Source organism: Salmo salar, chromosome 15, assembly GCF_965601325.2.
Source record: "Salmo salar chromosome 15, fSalSal1, whole genome shotgun sequence".
Lineage (NCBI taxonomy): Eukaryota > Metazoa > Chordata > Actinopteri > Salmoniformes > Salmonidae > Salmo > Salmo salar.
In genome coordinates this window covers 55,843,855-55,865,654 of record NC_138305.1, presented here as the reverse complement: position 1 = coordinate 55,865,654, position 21,800 = coordinate 55,843,855, and the positions used below count along the sequence as shown (strand labels likewise).

Here is a 21,800-nt window from a genome sequence, read left to right as displayed (position 1 = left end):
ACTGATTATGGCATTAGTCACCTTAACACTTTACTCTGGTTATCTTCATCAGCATAAGGTTGTAACTGAAGTACGCATAGGCCAATTAAAACACCTGGTTTTCTGAGCAATCTTTCAAATGATGTACAGTTTAATCGGAGTTCCAGCGGTGTGTTTGATCCAGCACCAGCAGCTCAAGCCTCCCTGTTATGGGCGAGTGAAGTGAGTTTGGAAAAACTGAAAGTATGTATCTTAGAAATAGTTTTCACATACAAACTTTATGCTGTATGTCTAAACCCAGAATCAAATGGGCTTCCCAAAAATAACATGGTCGCTGTGATCTAGAACGTTTATTTTGAATGACGATTTTCTGCATTTACTAAAGTTCCATCAGGTAGCCTGATTTCGGATGTATCCATTTAAACAGGATTATTAGGGAAATAGTTATTCTTGCAAAGCATGTAAAGTTTAAATCAAACAGTTATATTAATCTATTTACAATAATAGTATTATTATTGTGTGCATGTAACTGTACTCACTCACTGTGTCATTTTCTCTCTATCCCTCTATCTCTCTTTCTCCTTCGATCTGTCTCTCTTTCTCTTCCTCCCCCTTCTCGCTATCTCCCTCTCTCTACCCCTCTCCCTCCCTCTACCTTCCTCTGTCTCTCCCTCTCTCTTTCCTTTAACTTTTAACTGCAGTCTGATCAGTTTGCCACTGCAGCAGATTTTTATGGGAGGACATTTCTGCAGATGGACAGTTTGCAGAATTCCCTCCCCAGGACTATTGCCTTCTGCTAGCTGCCATTAGAATTTATAGCCTTGCCCTGTGCTCTGGGCTCTGTGCAGTTCAGATTTCAAACAGGGTGTGGGTTCTGGAAGTGTCATTATGCAAAGACAGGCAGTGAGTGTAAGGTAACTTTTGTTTTAAGGGTACCTTCATAAGATCTTCATAACACATTCATAACCCATACGTAATGCATTCATGAGCATTTCATACATTCATTATATTCAAAGGAGTGAGTGTTTTTGTTGTTTTTAGTGTGAGAAACGTCTACAGGACAAACCAGAGCAACACTTTGAAAACAATTAGATCTGTAGGGATTTCTTTGGCAGTGGCACATCCCATTGTAATGCATGTGTTTTGAGAGCAGAGAAGAGCTCATATTCTCCAACACCTCTACTCCTGCTATCAGAGAGGGCAAGTGGAAGGTCTGCTCTAATGAATTCACCTTTTCCCCTGGAGAACCCAACTGAACCACAACCTCCCAACTAGAATACAGCAACAGAAACTCATCATATCTTACATGGTGTTTCTTTACAGCCCATTAGCCTCTACCCTGTCCGTCTGTTTATTGTCCACGGAGGCACTGTCTGAACCACAGTAGGTCCATGAATAGGAAAATGGATGTGTCAAAAATTCTCCCAAAAATTGTGATGTTTTACAGAAATCCCAGTTTGAATATTCCCAGAATCAGTATGGGATAAGCAGGAAATCCAGAATCCTTCAACTAGGATTTCTGAAAAAAATCCTAATATGTGTTTATTTAACACTCAATAAAAACAGCTTCAGTGAAAAGGAGCTGTGTAGAACAATTAATTGGTACAGAGCTTTTAAGGACATCATCCTCCTTAAAAATATGACAAATATTTATGATTTGTTAATGCTGTCCTTGTCATGTGATTATAAATGTAATTGGAATATAGGGTAAGTAGCAGTGGAGGATTTAGGCAGAATTCTAAATGATATTATTAAGCCTTTCGGGTTTGCACTAAACCGTGTATTGTTAATCACTGGGTGCATTTGTTGTAGCTGTGAGTTTGGGGGGAGGAACACTCAAGGATCCACCCTAATGGGGAACAGGGTGCAATGAAAAGTGCACTACTTTTGACCAGACCTAGTGGGGAGCCAATTGAGCTGCAGACAACATAGCTTCTAAAGTAGGCAGGCAGGCACTGTTAAAGTCAATGGCTGGACAAGTCTGCACTCTGAGAGCTTAAACATGTCAAAGCACCACGATGTTTCCATCTGATGAACAGAAGGAGCTTTCTGCTCTCTCCTCTCCCTCGTTCACTCTTCACTTCTCTCGCCCCTTTCCTCCTTTTTTCTATGCATCTCTCCTCTCCATCTCCCTCTCCCAGACTGATTATAAAGCTTAGGTCCGCATTGCATCCCACTGCGGGATCTCAACAATATGCTGTGGGGCTGGTGTCATACACGCTGAGTGTCAGACATACACTTACTCAGAATCCCATGCATGCATACACACACACACACACACACACACACACACACACACACACACACACACACACACACACACACACACACACACACACACACACACACACACACACACACACACACACACACACACACACACACACACACACACACACACACACACACACACACACACACACACACACACACACACACCCGCTTAGTAGGATGGCGATCAGGCACATCATGTACTGTACAGTACTGTATGTGCCATGAACTAATATCAAAGGTATAGACAGCTACATGTGGTATCGTCTTGAATGATTGATGAACCTGCTTGTGAGGCTGGGGTTCCCCTTGTAACTAATACAAATGGGATCTCTTCTGTTCTTTTTCTCTCTTTCAGTTTTTCCCCTATGGAGATGCTTCAAAGTTTGCCCAGCATGCATTCAGGACCTTTGATAAGAACGGGGACGGCACCATCGATTTCAGAGAGTTCATCTGTGCCCTGTCTATTACATCTCGAGGCAGCTTCGAACAGAAACTCAACTGGGCCTTCAACATGTACGACCTAGATGGAGATGGCAAGATCACACGAGTGGAGATGCTGGAGATCATTGAGGTAGAGTTCAGCCCGTACAGATTAAGCTTGAATCATAATCGGGGCCCATAGGGCTCTGGTCAAAAGTAGTTCACTATATAGGGAATATGGTACCGTTTAGGATGCAACCAAATCTCTTTGGTTCAGCTATTCATGTCATATGAGTTAAGGTGTTGAAATATTAGTCATGGTTACGGGGTCTTTCTCAAATGCCTTTTGTTCTGCACTTTAGATTTGACTCTTTTCCTTCTGAACGTTTACATTTCCTCCTCTTGCCCTTAATGCCCTCGTACAGTAGGTGCCTTGAATACAAATCAGGTTGGGTTTTTCGGAGAACGTGTTTGACCTATAAATGTCTCTACTTTAGTAAACAATGATTGAACTCTAATTTCTCCCCCTCTGTGAAGGCCATCTACAAGATGGTGGGGACTGTGATCATGATGAAGATGAATGAGGACGGCCTGACGCCTGAGCAGCGAGTGGACAAGATCTTCAGCAAGATGGACAAGAACAACGACGACCAGATATCACTGGACGAGTTCAAAGAGGCAGCAAAGAGCGACCCTTCCATTGTATTACTCCTGCAGTGTGACCTGCAGAAATAGAGGAGAGGGGAGCTTGAGAACCGCCACAGACTGCACAGAAGATTCATGTTCCATTCAGTTTGCAGCTATTTCCACTGAAAAAAATATGCTTGGACTACCTTTCAATGGATCCGCTTCTTGATGTTTGAAACACTTGTGTGCATGAGAATGTTATTTGCTAGAAACAATTTATACGTACATATACACACACATAACGAGCTACACACACCCCATAAGATACAAACAAACCACACACTCACTACATATTCACACTACGCACAAATATATAGATATATAAATATTATATTTCAATTATTTAAAATCAACTGCCAAAATGTGAAGTGTGCAAAGTATTTTCCATACACTCATTCCACTGGAGCTTGAGCATCAGTGATGTGCTATGTTGAATTACGCTACAACTTTATTGTTCTGAGTTTACTGACGCTATCTATGTGTTTCATATATTGAGTAATGTCAACCAAATCAAATTCCTATGGTAACGTAGCTGTTTCTGATAAACCATGTATCCATTCTTATAAAAGATTAGATTTGGATAGATAAAGAGATGGATTAGTAGCCTATTCATCACAAACGTTTCCTTCCAAATGTGCTTGTACTGTTGGTGAATATAAATGTAGTTCATTTGCATGCCTTTAGGTTTTGCCTTAAGAATGATCTCCTTATTTTGCATCCTATAAGAATAACGAAGACAAAGCCTATGAACGAAACGCCGTTAAACAGTTAAACATAAAATATTTGAATATGAAAAACATATTACAGTATAGGTCACAAGTATTGATGAATGGGATGTGTTGTTTGTGATTTGTCAAGACATTATTTTTGTGGGAGCATGTTCCTTGTAGATAATAATAGTTAATAATAATAATAATAGTAAACATACCCCTATTTAAAATCTACCATCTCATGAGCCCATTTTGAACGAGGAGATATTGAATGTGCCATATTTAACAACAAAACCAAAAGTCTGTATGAATACAAGAAAAATATTTGGCTGATTTGGACCGAAAGAAATGAAATACATTGAAATAAAACCACATCAGTATTGTCGGGGGAAGTATAGCCTATGAGGCATAACTAATGAGAGGCAATGTAACATCTATCTGAAAATTAGCGCAGCCCAATAACAATGTAGAGTTTTATAGTGTATTTTATCCTACGTATTATTGCTCCACTTAGTTTTGGTCTATGTCATCACACCATTTCTTCAATGAAGATACAGGTTGCATATCAATGTGCTGAATTCAATGAAGTTCCTGTCATGAGTTTATTAATACCACTCATAGATATAAAGAGGAAATGATCTAAGGCCAGTGCGACATTGTGTTAGACATTGATTGATATTATCTCATACCGTTTGTCTCTTTCAGTTTAAAAACGAGTGTAAAAAAAGAGCAATGTGTTGAAAGAACAAGTGAATGCCATACTTTATGAACCAAGCCAAGAGGACAAAACCCCTTAAACCATGTTTTGGTAGGCTATACAGTTTGCCCAAAGTGTACCCAACGACGCGCTCCTCTTTATTGATCAACTTTTTGTACTTTTTTATTCCTCTCACTGAAGCATACAAACTGTATAGTAGCTCCTTCCTTTTCAGGTGCACTGTATCCTATTCTCCAATAAAGACAACAGCTTAGAAATAGCCCGAGACCCCTGGCCTGGTCCCAGATCGGTTTGTGCCATCTTGTCACGGTGCGACAAAGGAGTTGGCAAGACAGCACAAACGGATCTGGCAGCAGGCTATGAGACCCCAGCTTGACTGGAAATATTAATTCACCTGTACACCTTCATTGTCTCGGTACTGTGGATCTGTCTCCGTACGATGGTCACACGCAATCTCACAGACAGCTCTGGCCCGATTTGGACAAAACTTTGGTGAATAATGCGTCTTGCCATAGAGATCCAGCGTTTACTAAATTACACTGAATGGACCTAGGCAGGCGCTATAGTAATTAACAGAAATGTGTTTGTCACACGATCCCAATTGGACCAAGGGAGGGCGCTGTATCATTGGTGGGGGAGGACATGTTTACTGTTGCCTTGTTTAAAGATTGCAGACACGGCTTATATAAATCACTAGTTGCAATTTGGTAACTAACTACCCATTTCGTTTCACATGCCATCTGCACATTTGGGAGGAGTTATTTGATTCATTTATTTTCAAATTGACTGCGATATCAAGACCAAGTCCACCATCATTCCTCAAGAAATTAGTCTGACCGTTTGTAATCTGAAACTTCACATGAACATCTTTGCCCAGAAATGTTTGTACTTAAAACTATTATTAATCAGATACCAAATGTAAGCAAAGGCAACAGTGTCAACTAAAGGATTATTTTGTACATGTAGCATGTATTGTGTCCCTGATAACATGGCTGCACTACTCGTGTTGTGATTTAAACTAATAAAATAACTATGGGCTGTTTTCTGAAAGTGTACTGCATATAGCCACCAGATGTCACTTGTGTCAGTGATATTAGAATACGCAGGCAAACCAATGGTAGAGATTGTCCTCTTGTTGATGTCTTGGGTATAGATCTACCAACTCCCAGAACATCTCAGTTCTCTAAAGACGAGCTGAACTACCCCCATGACAAATATGGTGTTAGCTGAGACAAAGTTATGTGAAAATAAAGCAGACTGATGTTATACTGTGAAATACTGACTGCAAAGATCCCTGGTTCAGGATAGTGTGAAAGACCCCGCGCATTGCATGTATATAATATACAATAGAACTGCAGGCAATCGTGTGTGCCTGTATGCAACGATTGTGACCTATACCTCTACTTTGACCTGGACCTCGTTACTTTTTCACCAAGAGTGCCATAACAGATGTGCATTCATGCAAGACGTATGGCCAGCAGCTTTTATAAAAAGGACCATTTTACCGAAATACATTTATTTGACAGAATCTGAAATCTAAAAGTGAATTTGTATGAATAGATTTTTGATGCATACATTTTGTGGAAGATTTTTCAGAGATGGTATGTGTTCAATATGCACCACAGAAACAAATGAAGTAAAAAGACAAACAAGCCTGCCAAAGGCAATGAAATCTAACAAAAGTAGAAAATACCTGCATGCTAAATTTTGCGACAAACAATTTCACACTTGTCAAAATGCACATTCTGTACCAGGGAAGGACAATGGGGAAAAGGGGAAAAAGGTGAGTCTATTTTGGGGGATCTGTGTTGATGCCGTATTTCTCCTTCAGAAGCTTCAGCTGCTCCTCTTTCTTCTTTGTGTCCATCTTCTGGAACGCCTGTGAGAGAAAGCGTGAAATGGAGACCATGAATTATACATGCTCAAGTGCAAAACTATACATTGTTTTTTTACAAATCAGACAGGCAGACCTGTCAGGCAATTTCTTTTTACATTGATTACAACATTTACCTCACATTAGCTCCTTAATGGTAGAGTCAGTGATGTACATAGTAAACTGCAATATCGGGCCGACATCCACAACAACGAGCAGTGAAACTACATAGACAGCGTGACGAGAGCGTACCGTCATACCTCCGTCAACGTGGTTTTCAGGGTGCTGCACTGGGAGCATGACGAGATGTGTGGCCACAAACGTCAGTGACGCAATAGCTGCGATTTTCTCTGGTTTTATCCGTAAACATTCAACTTTTCTTAAAGCTAAAGAATTTACGGGTAAGTAACCTTGTAATTTTATCAAATGTCCAATGAAATTGGGAGTATAGCAAGTGAAGTGATCAATACAGCTAGCTAGATCATCCAATGTAGAATGTACTTTGTCTTTTTTTAAATACACACCTAAAATGTGAGACTGAACCTTTCAACGTGTGCAGGCCAGGATGAGTTGCCATTTTCCTACTAATATATATTTTTATAAACACCACAAATGGCCGCTCTGGTCAGCGGGTGTGCTCGACCCCACCCTCCCTGAGAAGCCGGCAAGGCACCGATCCAAAAGGGATTTTCCAAGTGCCATTTTCCTATTTATTATTGAAGATTTGTGAATTTATATTTGATATTATGCATTTCTGTGAATCTATGTCTCTGCCATGCTCTGGCTGCCAAGAAACATAGACTAAAAGGGCAAAACTACGCTGCTTCAAGCTAGCCTTGGTTCGTAGACATGCTGCCTTTTGCATGTGGTATATCACGTCTCATAGATCAGCGCGAGTTGTTAAAACTGCGGATCACGTTACGGAGACGGTACGTTGGTCATAACCAGTGCGATGAGGGAGGCTAAACTTCTCCGATGTATTGGTCCCGCAGCTTCACATTGCAGCAGAGTGACGCGCAGTAGCGCACCCATGCAAATCCTCTGTGTGAGTGCATCATCTTGCATCGCTTGTCTGCAATATCTGTGGTTCACCCTGTTGCTCGTGGCAACAAATTACTTTGTCTCAGTTTAATTAAAATGATCACAGATCTGGACTTCCTCCAGACACCTACAGGGTAAAATGTAAAGTACCAGCATTGACTACACTGTTTGTTCAGTATAATTTCTCTTATCTACAAAGCGATGAAAGTTATTAATCCCTACTAGATACCCCTTTGACATGATTTATCGACAATGGTAAGAGACTTTGCAAGGTCCTTGATAGAATAGATCATACATAGGTCTACGTACCCTGTTTGCATTGTAGTATAAAACTACAAGATATCTGTTACAGACATTGAATCCAGACAGGTGATCGCAGGCGTTCTTGGCATCAAAGATATCCTCGTAGACTACGTAAGCTGTCCCTCTTGATTCCGGTGTGTTTCCACTGAAAAACAGGGCACAACAAGACAGACATAGAAGACAAGGATGAGACTTTGTGGTTGAACACCTGCCACAGTTCTGCAGACTACACACAAGAAGATAATACCTAGAATTGGGCTGATCCCATCCAGAGCAACAATCTTTGACTTACGTTCGAATCTGTCGTATTGGTCCATATTTCCCAAAGATGTCGTACATTTCTTCAGCTGTGATCTTGTATGGTAGATTTCTAATGTAGAGTATTCTGTTGACTTCAGGTGGTAATCGAATCTGCAAAGGAAACAGAATTCGTAACTGATAAGCTCCATTTAAGCCATGTTTCCATTGGCACTTTGAAATCAACCCAGGTTAGGCTGGCTCAAATTGCGTTGCTACTGCCTCCAGAAATAAAATATGTTATGTTGATAGGTAGCCAATATGTGACTGCAGCTGGCTTTGCTAATATTGCTAGCATGATATTGGAGAATTTAATTCACCCTCACCAGGACAGCAAAGAAAGAGCGAGCTAGCGAGGGAGGGAGAGAGAGATTGGAGGGGCACAGCCAGGCTTGTCGGCAACCAGTCAGGCAGGCAGACTACATCTTTTGATTACCGATGGACAGTTCAATCGCAATGCTGTATTTCTTGGCTTGCAATGTCTCGCGCAAGTTCACTAAAGTAGGGGCTATCAATGAGTAGGCAGAGCTATTCTACATGCAACAGACACCAGCGTTCTTCATAGTAAAGAGAAAGCGGAGCAGGCGAGGGAGAGAGGATCAGAACCGTGCGCATAGACGATATCTTGGTCATCTGTATTTAGCAATGCCTCGTAAATTCACCAACAGTATATATTAGGCTATCAATGAGAATGGCTAAGCTATTCTTCATAGTGTCAGTGAATTGAAGTTGAACATTACCAAATGCATCAGTTTAATTAGGCCTAAATGTGCAATAAAAAGTATTGCCTATAGCTTATTTAATGAAAGACTGGATGGCTGTTGATGTCCTAGGTCAGGGCTCACCAACCCTGTTCCTGGAGAGTTACCTTACTGTAGGTTTTTACTCCAACCCAAGTTATAATTAACCTGATTCAGTTTATCAACCAGCTAATTGTTGAATCAGATGCACTAGTTTTGGGTTGGAGTGAAAACCTACAGGATGGTAGCTCTCCACGAACAGGGTTGAAGAGCAATGTCCTAGGTAATAAATCGCAAAGCAGCCTCCCCGCTAAACCAGTTGGAAATGGCAAGTTCACTTTCTCATCCATAAACATAGTCAAGTGCAAATGCGGTTCAGAAGCGCAAATCAGCAGGATGTGGGGCATTGTTATCAGGAAGGACATCTACCAAGGATAGATCGCTAAAATAATGATTATGAGCACACTTCATCAATGTAAATATTATGGGAGAACTATACATACGGCAGCCAAGCACGAGTTATCAGTGTAGCCTGTTATCATCTAGACATGACGGTGAAATATCTTCACACCTACAATAACCTCCAGGCTTCTGTTATAAGAGCCAATTCAATTTGAAGAAAAATAATTATAAGGGGCATTTTGAAAAAACAAATCCTGTGTGAATCATCATCTGGAATAACACACATGCTTGGATAATAATTACAGAACCAACATCTCTAGTAATGCCTGTCTGAACAAGGCTATAACATGGAAAAGAATTGGCTTATCAGCGTAGAGTGCACACATCATCCAATGGGATCCGTCAAAGCTTCACACAGCAGATATATCACTAATATTCTAGTTCACACGTCACCTTCTATATTCAAACTAAAATAGGCCTTTTATAGGGAAATGGGCAGCGTCATGCTCATGTCATTCCACTAGAACACAAATGTAGTCTTCCTAGTAGGACTCCATAATAATGAGATGGTGTATTGGAACTTTGTAAACGGCTAAAAATCAAGCTAGGCTTCCTCTATATAAACAGGACATTTTTGTCCTCTACAAATAGAAGACAAATTGTGCAAGCTACTTTTGTCTGTTATAGATTATGGGGATATTATTTACATGCATGCTACGGCATCAACAATTAAATCGCTGGATGCTACTTATCATTGCGCACTTAGGTTTATTACATGTGCTAGCTACAGAACTCACCAGTGTTTTATATCAAAATGATGGTTGGACTTCGCTGTCTATGAGACGAGAACAACATGCTCTCGTGTTTGTCTATAAAGCACTTCAGAATAAGCTACCTTCTCATTTATCATCACTCATCAATATTAGAATTATAATTCCTAAAGCCAGGTCTCAAGCATGGATTACACTTGAGGCCCATGCGATTTCCAGAGTTGAGTATGGCTGCCTTTTCCTGTTATGCTCCTTGCCTATGGAATAGCCTGCAGACTAAACTTAAACTTGAGACTCTTGTCCCCCTTGCCCATTTTAAACATTTATTGGAGGATTTTTATATTGCTTGTAACTGTTTTGGGTAAAGCAAGTTCTTGTGCTGTTAGGGGAATAACCTGTGTAAATGTAATCTGTTGCTGTATTTTTTTTTTGTGTTATCTGTGATCGTTTTCTTAATCATTGTACCTAAACTTTATGTGTAAACATGTATACGCAGGGCACAGCTGTAAAAGAGACCTTGGTCTCAGTCTGTGTTCCTTGTTGAAATAAAGGTAAAATAATATTGTGTGTGCATTGTCTCAGCGCGTTTAGGGAGTAGAGCCAGAGTTGACTCCTACGACTCCAATCACAAGGGTCGGAGTCATGCACCACTAGTTTTATATTTAACTAGGCAAGTTATTTAAGAACAAACTCTAATTTACAATGACGGCCTACCCCGGACGATGCTGGGCCAATTGTGGGCTGCCCTATCGGACTCCCAATTACGGCCGGTTGTGAAACTGTGTGGAATCGAACCAGGGTCTGTAGTGACGCCTCTAGCACTGAGATGCAGTGCCTTAGACCGCTGTGGCGCATCCAGCAGTGATCAGCTTGGTGGTAGCATAATAAAGGCGTCACCAGCCCGAATTCTAATTGAGCTGGCACAAGTTGTGAAAGTTGTGATTCGAGCTGGGTTTCCCTCGACCCAGCTCGAATTTGAGAATTTCATTCGAGCCAACTCTAATTTGGCCTTAATTTTAAGTGCCGGTGAAAACGGGGCTTTATTTATAACAAAATCAAGTAAAATAAGTATCAACAGCTGTGCCAAGTTATAAACAGTAATGTTAACGTTACTAACGTTAGTTACACAGTTGAAAGGAAGCTACTACTAGCTAACGTTAACTAGCTAGCCAACTCGCATAGTTAGCTTTCTAGCTCGAGACTTCAGTAAAAAAAGCCAGCTTTAATTTCCCTCCAAAAATTACATTTAAATTGTGTTTTATAGTTAATGTCTTCATAAAATACAAATTAATCGACGAAGCCATCCGCCTTTATTTAGCGTTTCTTAATAACGTTAACGTCGCTAACTAACGTCGTTAGCTAAGTGAGTTAGCTAGCTAACAGTACGCGTCGCCAGCCATCCAGCTACCACGCTAATTCTGTATTTATAGAAGGTAAACCTGACTCAGTTGATTGTCGCTATCATTTCAACACAACAAAAAACATGATAGATGTGAACTTACATTAGCTCGTTTAGCTGCTTGCATAGCCATAGTTGTATGTTTTCTGTACAAACTCTAAGAAAAAAAATAGAGTACTGGTTTGGTGGTCGACAAACAGACGCAGCTTGTTTACGTATTTCCGTTTCCAGACGGTTCTGCGGCTGCTTCTTCTTATTCTATGGTGTAATGGCTTTCGCAACAATTACATGTGCATTCCGCCACCTACTGTGCTGGTGAATAATAAGGATCCAAAAGGAAAACAGTTGGGCAAAAATTAATAAAATATGATACAAACTACCAAAACATTTATTAACTAAACAAAATTAACCTGCTTTTCTGTAAAAATCTCATTCTAATCAGGCTCAGAAGCCTCCTGTGAGGGCAAAACATTTCCTAGCGACAATAGTTATTTTTGTGCTTCTACCGTGAAGTCTTGGTGCCCCAAAAACTTTTTGGCTGCAGATATAATGATATCCAGCTTTTTGGACTTATTAGACACTTGTGCTGTACAATTAATCACTGTGGCTATAAATGCCACAAAATCCACTTTCTTCACAATGAGGGTATCCAGATCACTCGATTGACAGTGTGTGTGAGTGTGTAGGGCCCTTTGAGTGTGCATAGAGACAGTGCAAAAACTGAAATAAAAGGTCAATAAACATACAAGGTTAACTCAGATAGTCTGCGTAGCTATTTATTGTATCAGTCGTATTGCTTGGGGATACAAGCTGTTCCAAGAGCCTGTTGGTGTCAGACTTGATGCACCGGTACCTCTTGCCATGCGGCAGCAGACAAAATCGTCTATGGCTTGGGTGGTTAAGGTCTTTAACGATTTTCCGGGCCTTCTTTTCACACCACCTGATATAGAGGTCCTGGATGGCACAGAGCTCGGCGCCAGTGATGTACTGGGCTGTCTGCACTGTAGCGCCATTCCTGCTCTGTAGCCCCATGCGATTAAGGGCGTTGCTAGTGCCATACCAAGCACTGATGAAGCCAGTTAATATGCTCTCAGTGGTACAGCTGTAGAACCTTTTGAGGATCTGCTGAGGGCCCATGCCAAACTTTTTCAACCTCCTAAGGGGGAAGAGGCACTGTCGCGCCTTCTTCATGACAGTTGCGTGTGCGTTTGGACCATTTTAAGTGATTTGGACGCAGAGGAACTTGAAGCTATCTCAAATCAAATCAAAGTTTATTTGTCATGTGCGCCGAATACAACATGTGTAGACCTTACAGTGAAATGCTTACTTACAGGCTCTAACCAACAGTGCAATTTCAACAACAACAAAAAGGTATAAGGTGAACAATAGGTAAGTAAAGAAATAAAAACAACAGTAAAAAGACAGTGAAAAATAACAGTAGCGAGGATATATACGGTAGCAAAGCTACATACAGGCAACGGTTAGTCGGGCTGACTGAGGTAGTATGTACATGTAGATATGGTTAAAGAGACTATGCATATATGATAACCAGAGAGTAGCAGTAGCTACCTGCTCCACTGCCGCCCCGTCGATGTGGATGGGGGCGTGCTCACCCCCGTTTTCCTGTAGTCCATGATCAGCTCCTTGATCTTGCTGACATTGAGGGAGAGGTTGTTGCTCCAGCACCACACTCCCAGGTCACTGACCTCCCCCCTGTAGGCCTGGTCAGGCCTTCCACCGTTGAGTTGTCAATGAACTTGATGGTGTTGGAGTTGTGTGGAGTTGTGTGGAATAAGGGGTAGTTACAGTGTAGAATAAGAGGTAGTTAGAGAGATGGTTGGCCATGGAATACACATAGAATGGGGTGCTGGTGTGCTTCTGCACCTCTTTTAGGTCGTTATCACAACTATCCGGCCCATGTTCAGTCATACTCGGGGTCTCGCGTGTGTCCCTCAATGTCATTCCGTCTCAGTTGCAGCATTCAAATCGTGGTCATCATGTGTCTGAATCACAACATTAAAGACGATGAGTGATCACAGCCTATCCACAAATTGAGCCATAGGCAATACAACTTAAGCATTGAGGACAGCCTTTTGTAGACAACATGGTGGTTTACACTATGTCTACTGTGTGTGTGAATGATGGAAGAATCTTACCCCAGCTGTAGGTACACTTAGGCTTGCACATCAACCAGTACTGGGACCATTGTAGACTTGGGATGCTTGCTCTCAAAGTGCTGCTTGAATGAATTCGTGTCTGCGTCGATAGGACAAGTACAACATGGAGGAAGTTAACAATCTTTGGCTGAGATTGAACTCAAAGTTGACACAAATGATAAACTAAGCAATACTACGACACATATGAAAGACTGTACCACGCAGGCCAGTACAATAGCCTACAGATGGAGAGGAAACTAAAGGCAGCTACCGGATCAGAGCACGAGTGGTGGAAGTTGGCGGAAGTGGATGCTGAGTTCGAATTAAGCAGCGCGTCAAGTAAATTTGGTAGTAGTAGTAACGAAAACTGGAACAAAAAGGAAATTGTCTAAAATTGGAGTAGAGGATACATGTGTAAATGATCATGAATCGCTTCTTGTTGGGATGTGTTTTATTTGTCAATTTTTTTTTTCGGCATTTGTTGAGTTAAGGATGCATGTGGGAAACCTGTTTGAGGTGTCAAATGGTGAACTAAGCGCTTGGAAAAGTGAAGTCTGTCAGAGTGACCAGGAGTGTATTTCTAAAGAGCTGAGGAAGATTGCAGTGGGCCACAAAAGAATCCGGAAGTTTTGAACTTCTGAGTAGAGCACTCATCAAAGGAGTCATCTCAGGGGTGACGACAGATGTTCAGGCTGAATACCTGAAGAGAATTCCTGGTGTGGTTGGTTTCTGGCGTCTGACCCGCTGGGCGAATGGAGAAAAATAAGAAGGTCTGTCTGTTCTGTTGTTTTTTGATCAAGAGCAAATACCTACGCATGTGAAGCTTGGTTATGTAAGATACGACCTAAGAGCTTTCGTTTTCAAACCACTGCAATGTAAATTGTTTAATTTGGCCATGTTTCAAGTGTGTGCAGACGAACAGAATATACTGAAGAACGGTGTGTAGAAGAACGGCGGTGTTGCAATTGTGGTGGGGATCATGATCCTGAGTTCCTGAAGTGCCTTGTAAGGGTGAAGGAGACTGAGGTAGCAAATGTTAGAGCTGTCAATCGAATCTCCTATGCGGTGATTAAAATAATTGAGAAAATAAGTGATGCTAGCAAAGATATGGTAGTGGCTACATCACAGACTGTAGTAAATGTTTGCTGTCAGACAAAAGATAACGTTTGTTAAAAAGGTGGACTTTGTTGCGTTCATTGCCACAGTTATAAACTGTACAGCACAAGTCTCAAAGAAGTCGAAGAAACCAGACATTATTGTGGCTGCGGCAGAAAAGTTTTTGGCACTCAAGAATTTTACATCTGAAGACTTGCAAGGGGTACTGGTGCTGGAAGACCTACCATCCCAGGTTCCCCTTGAGCCTGTGTAGGGATCAGATCTGTTTTATTTATTTATTTATTTTTAACAGAAAAGTTGTTTTATTTTATTTTATATCAACAAGTTCAACTTCAATTTGAGAGTGGAGCTTGCATTATATATAAATACATCCCTATATCGCCGTGATTCGGTATGTTGATCATTTAAGTCAGGTGTTAGAGTTGGCCTGGGACAAAACTCCTGCTCTTCAGGACTTCCTCCAATGTCTGAAACAGACCAAAGCAGAATAATAGTGTTCCAGATTGAAACAGCTTACCTAATTGAGAGGTGATAAGACTCGCAGACACCCATTGGTTCTGGAATAGAGAAGGTGCAAATAAGGTTAGCAATTTGGCATCATTAACATGATAGTAATTCTACCTAAAAAAACAAATGTGTGAATAACAATTCATTTAAATCCCACCGTAGCAGGTAGGACTAAATAAGGTTACATAACCTTGCCTACTAGCTATACTAATGATCTGCTGTCCAGAGCCTTACAGCAAACATATCAATGTTTTCCCGCAGTAAAGTAAGCACACTGTTGACTTACTGTTGGGCCTCCTGAGTGGGGCAGCGGTCTAAGGCACTGCATCTAAGTGTTGAGGCGTCACTACAGACACCCTGGTTTGAATCCAGGCTGTATTATAACCGGCCGTGATTGGGAGTCCCGTAGGGCGGTGCACAATTGGCCCGGTGTAGGCCGTCGTTGTACATAAGAAATTGTTCATAACTGACTTGCCAAGTTAAATAAATAACATTTTAAATTAAAATAGGATGCTAATCAGCAGTGATGTAAAAGTACTTTAAAGTACTACTTAAGTATTTTTTTGGTGTATCTGTACTTTATTTTACTACTTATATTTTTGACAACTTTTACTTTTACTTCACTACATTCCTAAAAAAATGTTGTCTTGAACGCACCATCAATACAGACAGAGTAAGAGGAAGAGAGAGGCCCAACTCGGTGGAAAATCTATCTCTCTCCAGCAGTTTTTATTTTTTTCTCTAACCAAGCAAGGAGTTTTTCTACGAGGTCAATGAGAGATAGTGGTGTATAGTACTGAAGTAAACATACTTTAAAGTACTACTTAAGTAGTTTTTGGGGGTATCTGTACTTCACTTTACTATTCATATTTTTGACAACTTTTACTTTTCTACATTCCTAAAGAAGATGTTATACTTTTTACTCCATACATTTTCCCTGACAACCCAAAGTACCTGGTACATTTTGAATGTTTAGCAGTACAGGAAAATGGTGAAATTCATGCACTTATCAAGAGAACACATGGTCATCCCTACTGCCTATACATTTACATCATTTGGCAGACACTCTTATGCAGAGCAACTTACAGTAGTGAATGCATACCTTTCATACATTTTCCCCCCCATACTGGTTCCCCATGGGAATCAAACCCACAACCCTGGTGTTGCAAACACCATGCTCTACCAACTGAGCCACACGGGAACTATGGTCGGGCGAACTCACTAAACACAAATGCATCTTTTGTAAATAATGTCTGAGTGGTGGAGTGTGCCCCTGGCTATCCGGGAATTTGCTTAATATAAGGAATTTGAAATGAGTTATACTTTTATTCTACTTTTGATAATTAACCCTTGTGTAGTCTTAACATTCTGTATACTCCCCTTGTCCTAAGGGTAAAAAAATGACCCGCCTTCACTAAGCCCCTAAAATAAAGCAGCTTAATTGAATATTACACCCCAAATCTATTTTGCATTATGAAACAACCTGTCATTCATCAAAAACTTTTGTGAATATCTGGGTTTCCCCGCTTCACAATGCAGAAAGACTGCATTAAATCAGTGAACACCACTCTTTTTTATTACAACCCAGTGTCATAACTGTTTTCTGAACTAAAGTAGAGGTTTATTATTATTATTATTATTACTAAAGGTACTGCATAGGTGTAAACATTCATTTTTTAGCAAGAGATAGCACTTGTATAGCCTAAGAAAGTTGCAGAAATGTGCAGAAAGTAGTTTTGAATGCATTTTATTGAAGGGAAACAATAACAGTCTTGAACTTTTTTGGCAATATAGTGATATATTGTTATATATTGTACAATGAGGAATTCAACTACAAAATACTAGTCTTCTCCCATTTTTTAACCATTGCCCCCACCCATAAGGTGTATAAACAACAACAATAAATAAGAATAAAATAAGATAGATACAAAACAAAAATGTGAAGAACATAAATCAATCAACTCTAATTAGCACATGTAGGACAGTATGCAAGTGTGAGTGCATGGACTTTGCAGATGTATTTCTCACATGTGCAGCACATAGTATTTGTTTTACAGTCCTTCTTTGGGGGGCAGAATTGGCATCTCCTCCTCTTGCCTGCCCCAGCTGCAGCCTCAGGTGGATCAGGACAAGATTCAGTCCCCTGAACAGCGTTCACAAGTGCTGCAGAGGCTGCTTTGCGGGGGAGGCGCTCCCTTCTTTGAATGTCTGGGGTTACAAGTGCCTTTCCCAGCTGCTCCAGGAACACTCTCCTCTTGTTCCGCTTATCAGGCATCCAGGCAGGGTTGATCTTGTTCCATATCACGAAGGCATTGTATGAGGACACATCAATGATGTTATGGAAGATGACCAGGGGCCAGCGGGAAGTCATTCTCCTGCAGCTGTAAGTTCCAATCACCTTGTCCAGGTTGTCCACACATCCTTTGTTGTGGTTGTAGTCCAGGATGATGGCTGGCTTCCTGTCCTCACAATCACTGATTTCAGCTGTTTTGTGCAGTGTGCTCAGGAGGACCAGATTCTTGTTCCTCTTTGGGAGGTAAGAAACTAGAGTGGTGGTGGGAGATGAAGGCAAACTTTGATGAGAAGGCCTCTCTCCCCCTTGTTGCGAGGAGTGCAGGGGGGAGCTCAGGCTTGTTCTTTCTAACTGTGCCAACCATGGTGATATTCCTCTTCGGGAGCTGCTGTCTGAGTTCAATCAGTAGCACACATAATCAACATTTCTCATTGTGTGTGTGTGTGTGTCTTTGTGGTTTTTGTGGTGTGTAAATCATTTTATAACTGCCGGTGTCACGTCCTGACCAGCAGGTGGAGTAGGTGTTAAGTTTTGGTCAGGGCGTGGCAGAAGAAGTTGTGTTTCCTATGTTCTGTCTAGGTTGGGTGTTTCTATGTAGAGTTAATTGGGGTGGACTTCCAATTGAAGGCAGCTGTGTGGTGTTGCCTTTGATTGGAAGTCCTATATTAGTTGGGTGTGTTTGTCTGTGTGTTTGTGGGGAATTGTTTGTTGAGCCTGACACACTGGTGTTAGTTGTGTTTATTGGATTTTTAAATTTATTTTTTTCTTCCTGTGGACGCTTTACTCCTTTTCTGTGAATTAAAAGAATGAGTATCCATATACCCGCTGCATTTTGGTCTTCCCTTCAACACCACGATGGATTTCGTGACAGCCGGGTCAAAAATGACCCTAAGACAATCTTTGTACCCTGGTGGTGTACAGCTTTCATGGAAATATGAACAAAGGCGATGTTTCACTTTTTCTAATGTTGGGTTCACTCTAAGAAAAGTCATCAAAAAGTAATGAAAAAATATATAATTTAGGGGGGTTTCTCTGCTGTTAAACATAATGGTGGGTCACTTTTTACCCTTAAGACAACAAGGGTTAAGTATATTTTAGCAATTACAATTAATTTTGATAATTAAATAAATGTAAAACCAAATACTTTTAGACTTTTACTCAAGTAGTATTTTACAGGGTGACTTTCACTTTTACTTGAGTAGCTTTCTATTAAAGTATCTGTACTTTTACTGAAGTATAACAATTGGGAACTTTTTCCACCACTGCTAATCAGTCCATCTCTGAAAACTCCCAAAAAGCCAGACTAAAATAATACAGCTACAAGTAAAGTAGTACTTGAAGTAGGGTCCCCACCCCTCACCTACAGATACAAACAAACAGTATCAAGAATCCCTTGCTTCATCATCTAAGTAAGCTAGCTAGTTATAAAAGCCCCCAAAAATCTGAAATTGTTTTTATGAATGTTGCTAACCATGAGCTACAGTGAGGGGAAAAAGTATTTGATCCCCTGCTGATTTTGTACATTTGCCCACTGACAAAGAAATTATCAGTCTATAATTTTAATGGTAGGTTTATTTGAACAGTGAGAGACAGAATAACAACAAAAACATCCAGAAAAACGCATGTCAAAAATGTTATAAAATAATTTGCATTTTAATAAGGGAAATAAGTATTTGACCCCTCTGCAAAACATGACTTAGTACTTGGTGGCAAAACCCTTGTTGGCAATCACAGAGGTCAGACGTTTCTTGTAGTTGGCCACCAGGTTTGCACATATCTCAGGAGGGATTTTGTCCCACTCCTCTTTGCAGATCTTCTCCAAGTCATTAAGGTTTCGAGGCTGACGTTTGGCAACTCAAACCTTCAGCTCCCTCCACAGATTTTCTATGGGATTAAGGTCTGGAGACTGGCTAGGCCACTCCAGGACCTTAATGTGCTTCTTCTTGAGCCACTCCTTTGTTGCCTTGGCCGTGTGTTTTGGGTCATTGTCATGCTGGAATACCCATCCACGACCCATTTTCAATGCCCTGGCTGAGGGAAGGAGGTTCTCACCCAAGATTTGATGGTACATGGCCCCGTCCATCGTCCCTTTGATGCGGTGAAGTTGTCCTGTCCCCTTAGCAGAAAAACATCCCCAAAGCATAATGTTTCCACCTCCATGTTTGACGGTGGGGATGGTGTTCTTGGGGTCATAGGCAGCATTCCTCCTCCTCCAAACACGGCGAGTTGAGTTGATGCCAAAGAGCTCCATTTTGTTCTTATCTGACCACAACACTTTGACCCAGTTGTCCTCTGAATCATTCAGATGTTCATTGGCAAACTTCAGACGGGCATGTATATGTGCTTTCTTGAGCAGGGGGACCTTGCGGGAGCTGCAGGATTTCAGTCCTTCACGGTGTAGTGTGTTACCAATTGTTTTCTTGGTGACTATGGTCCCAGCTGCGTTGAGATCATTGACAAGATCCTCCCATGTAGTTCTGGGCTGATTCCTCACGTTCTCATGATCATTGCAACTCCACGAGGTGAGATCTTGCATGGAGCCCCAGGCCGAGGGAGATTGACAGTTCTTTTGTGTTTCTTCCATTTGTGAATAATCACACCATCTGTTGTCACCTTCTCACCAAGCTGCTTGGCGATGGTCTTGTAGCCCATTCCAGCCTTGTGTAGGTCTACAATCTTGTCCCTGACATCCTTGGAGAGCTCTTTGGTCTTGGCCATGGTGGAGAGTTTGGAATCTGATTGATTGATTGCTTCTGTGTACATGTGTCTTTTATACAGGTAACAAGCTGAGAATAGGAGCACTCCCTTTAAGAGTGTGCTCCTAATCTCAGCTCGTTACCTGTATAAAAGACACCTGGGAGCCAGAAATCTTTCTGATTGAGAGGGGGTCAGATACTTATTTCCCTCATTAAAATGCAAATCAATTTATAACATTTTTGACATGCGTTTTTCTGGATCTTTTGGTTGTTATTCTGTCTCTCACTGTTCAAATACTCCTACCATTAAAATTAGAGACTGATCATTTATTTGTCAGTGGGCAAACATACAAAATCAGCAGGGGATCAAATACTTTTTTCCCTCACTGTAGCTAGCTAACATGTATTTGAAATTAAAACTAGCCCAGACAGTTCACATAATTGTCAATTTATGATTTACTAAATATAGCTAACATTAGATAGTTCATCCAGAGATTCTTACCTTTGCCTTGTCCACCATGGCCCTGGTGAGTGACATGAAGCTTGAGACAAGAATTTGTAGTTCTGTATAATAGCCATATTAGCCGCTAATTAGCATTTCATTTTTGGGGGGTAAATACAGGCGAAAATATTGATAAGTCACCTTGTCCGAGAGAGATTTATAAGGTTATCAAAATGTCACGCCAGGGTAAGCCTACACGAAACAAGCCCCTATTTGAAGTAGTTTCTAAAATCCACAATGGATAAAATGAATTGTGGAAAAACCATTTCTGTGTTTGACCACTACTTTTTATGGGTGTTAATGACTCATACTGTGGGACTCAGTGACTAGAGCTCCCCACAGAGTCCCCCCCCCCCCCCCCCCCACACACACACAGAGTACAGCCCACTCCTTACTTCAGAAGTATCCTCCTGAGCAATGAAAACACTGGCTCACTGCCAACCAGCATGCATAGCCTTGGGTCACTTTTGGTGAAAACACACACCTGCTAGCTAGCAATACCCCTTGATTAAAACTGATATGCAAAGACCCCTATTTGGCCCCAGAGTCCAGATCAACATGTCCATTATAATATATTAAATTATTTGTATCCTAGGTTTTACATCCAACATCTTAAAAAATGAAATTACATGATTTGTGTAGGGTATAAGGACTTTCTCAATGTTCTCAATTTGCTAATAATATTGATGATGATAATAACTATCTTATTTATGCTTTGATGATGCCGCTGCCCCCCTATGTAATGGGGTGGTGACAAATATTTGTGGCCAAGTGCAAAAAAAGTTTTGCCGTAGACTTTTTATTTCATCCGGTCATTCCACTTTCTGCTCAGAAGTTATCAGTGGTGGAAAAAGTACCCAATTGACATACTTGAGTATAAGTAAAGATACCTTCATAGAAAATGACTCAAGTAAAAG

At 40.9% G+C, this 21,800-nt stretch overlaps 2 protein-coding genes across 2 annotated transcripts in view; one reads left to right on the top strand and one right to left on the bottom strand.

Annotated features, from left to right (window-relative positions):
• vsnl1a (visinin-like 1a) overlaps positions 1-4,043 on the top strand; it is a 59,169-nt gene extending 55,126 nt beyond the window's left edge. The window contains exons 3-4 of the mRNA XM_014144860.3: positions 2,609-2,824; positions 3,211-4,043. Coding sequence (XP_014000335.1) covers positions 2,609-2,824; positions 3,211-3,408 — 414 coding nt within the window. The 3' untranslated portion in view covers positions 3,409-4,043. The remainder of the gene's footprint in view (positions 1-2,608; positions 2,825-3,210) is intronic.
• Positions 4,044-6,287: 2,244 nt separating this feature from the next.
• Positions 6,288-11,860, bottom strand: sf3b6 (splicing factor 3b, subunit 6). The gene is made up of 4 exons (XM_014144864.3): positions 11,717-11,860; positions 8,298-8,416; positions 8,012-8,150; positions 6,288-6,667 (listed from the first exon to the last, which is right to left on the bottom strand). Exons 1-4 carry the CDS (start codon positions 11,744-11,746, stop codon positions 6,578-6,580), a joined length of 378 nt encoding a protein of 125 aa, XP_014000339.1. The 5' UTR covers positions 11,747-11,860; the 3' UTR covers positions 6,288-6,577.
• Between the last annotated feature and the right edge of the window lie 9,940 nt (positions 11,861-21,800).